The sequence below is a fragment of the Berghia stephanieae genome, chromosome 6 (genome assembly GCF_034508935.2).
Source record: "Berghia stephanieae isolate SIO BIC M18660-M18661 chromosome 6, UCSD_Bste_1.3, whole genome shotgun sequence".
Classification (NCBI taxonomy): Eukaryota; Metazoa; Mollusca; class Gastropoda; order Nudibranchia; family Aeolidiidae; genus Berghia; species Berghia stephanieae.
Window position 1 is genome coordinate 10,065,501 of NC_088365.1, and position 2,500 is coordinate 10,068,000.

The window sequence follows — 2,500 nt, forward strand, 5'->3', positions numbered from 1 at the left end:
AAATAAAAATAAATAGATAAATAAATATATAAATAATAAATTAATTAATTAATATTAATTAATCAATTATTTAATTAATTAATTAATTCATTCATTCATTCATTCATTCATTCATTCATTCATTCATTCATTTTCATTCATTCATTCATTCTTCATTCATTCATTCATTCATTCATTCATTCATTCATTCATCATTTATTTATTTATTATTCATTCATTCATTCATTCATTCATTCATTCATTCATTCATTCATTCATTCATTCATTCATTCATGTACATACCGTTATCTGTTGTTCATCCGAGGACACCGTCCTAAAGAAGGTAGGGTTTTCGTTTTTATCACTCAATTCGGCCATTGAGGACATAGGACTTATAATAGGTATAGGGTGGTCTTTGGTTAGAGAGCTAATACTCAGTGAAGCCCTACTGTTGCTTGGCCCAATGATAGCTGAAAGATAGATAGAAAAGGTTGGAGAATAAAAAAATAAGTTGCGCGCAAAAAAAAAATTCAGTTTCGTCTGTCATTCATTTTACTTAATAGCAACAACCCCTAACAACAACAACAGCATCAGCATCACTTAAACATTACAATCGCCACCACCACCACCACCACAACCACCTACATTACCACCAACATCACCACGACTACCACCACCAACATCCATCATCATCATCATCATCATCATCATCATCATCATCATCATCATCATCATCATTTTCACCACTACCACCACTACCACCTTCACAACGACGGCCACCATCACCACCTTCACCACCACCACCGCCACCGCCACCACCACTATTATTATCATAACCACCACCATGATCATCATCAACAACAACATATTCATCATCACCATCACCACCACCACCACCACCATCATCATCATCATCATCATCATCATCATCATCATCATCATCATCATCATCATCACATCATCAATCATCACCCACCACCACCATCATCAACATCACCACCATCATCATCATCACCACATCACCATCATCATCACCATCATCATCATCATCATCATCATCATCATCATCATCATCATCATCAATCATCACCATCACACACATCATCATCATCACATCACCCATCACCATCATCCATCCATCATCATCATCACCACCATCATCCATCATCATCATCATCATCACCATCAACTCATCATCATCATCATCATCATCATCATCATCATCATCATCATCATCATCACCATCATCATCATCATCATCATCATCATCATCATCATCATCATCATCATCATCATCATCATCATCATCACCATCATCATCATCATCATCATCATCATCATCATCATCATCATCATCATCATCACCATCATCATCATCATCATCATCATCATCATCATCATCATCATTATCATCACCATCATTACCACCACCACCATCATCATCATCATCATCATCATCATCATCATCATCATCATCACCACCACAACCACCATCACCACCAACACCACCACCACCATCACCACCACCACCATCACCACCACCACCATCATCACCACCACCACCATCACCACCATCACCATCACCACCATCACCATCACCACCACCACCACCACCACCATCACCACCACCACCACCATCACCACCATCACCATCACCACCACCACCACCACCATCACCACCACCACCACCACCATCACCACCACCACCACCATCACCACCATCACCATCACCACCACCACCACCACCATCACCACCACCACCACCACCATCACCACCACCACCACCATCACCATCACCACCACCACCATCATTACCACCATCATATAACAAAGACTTACCAATATCCGTGACTGCTTGGTCAGATCCCTGACATGTAGAAGACAAATATGACAAGGAATCATTTAGGAACGAGATCGCGTTCCTAGCACTGTATATGGACTCACCGCAGTCATCAAAACTCGTGTAACCTGAAACAAAATACAGAATATTCACTTACTCTATCTGTAACAAGATGGCAAACGCTTATTATTGCGGCTATGTGGTCTATTGGTATGACACTCGTTTGTGGATCGGAAGGTTCTGGGTTCGAGCCTCGCGCACGGCGCATAGTTGAGTCCTTGGAAAAGACTCTTTACTCACATTCTCTCACCGTACTCAGGTGTAAAATGAGTACGTAGCCGTTAACAGCGTTGTCTTTGTCCGAAAAATTGTAATATCGCCTAACAGGCGTCATGTCCCGTCCTACATGTTAAATGTTGCTGTTGACCAGGGACCCCTTGTAAAGCGCTTTGAGCACATTTCAGTGGATATTGCGCAATATAAAGCTCAATTTTTAAAAAAATTTGGTTTACATTCCAATATTTTTATAGAGAGAGGACGTTTCTATTATTTCTACACTGTCGATCAGTTTTTAGTTTTAGTTATGTATTTATCTTTCCTTTGGATTTTTTGGGTTTTTTTTTTTTTGGGGGGGGGGGGTTGTCGGCTGAAGAAGGGTTTTGAGCCCGAAACGTTCTGTGT

General features: G+C 40.4%; 2 protein-coding genes across 3 annotated transcripts in view; both read right to left on the minus strand.

Annotated features, from left to right (window-relative positions):
• The window catches only part of LOC144974464 (uncharacterized), a 127,630-nt gene that overhangs the window by 111,046 nt on the left and 14,084 nt on the right, over window positions 1-2,500 (minus strand). The window lies entirely within an intron of this gene.
• Window positions 1-2,500, minus strand: part of LOC144974465 (uncharacterized) — a 50,366-nt gene that overhangs the window by 20,644 nt on the left and 27,222 nt on the right. For both annotated transcript variants that reach the window (XM_078917352.1, XM_078917353.1), the window contains exons 5-6: window positions 1,819-1,947; window positions 283-449 (exon numbers count right to left, since the gene is read on the minus strand). In XM_078917352.1, coding sequence (XP_078773478.1) covers window positions 283-449; window positions 1,819-1,947 — 296 coding nt within the window. The remainder of the gene's footprint in view (window positions 1-282; window positions 450-1,818; window positions 1,948-2,500) is intronic.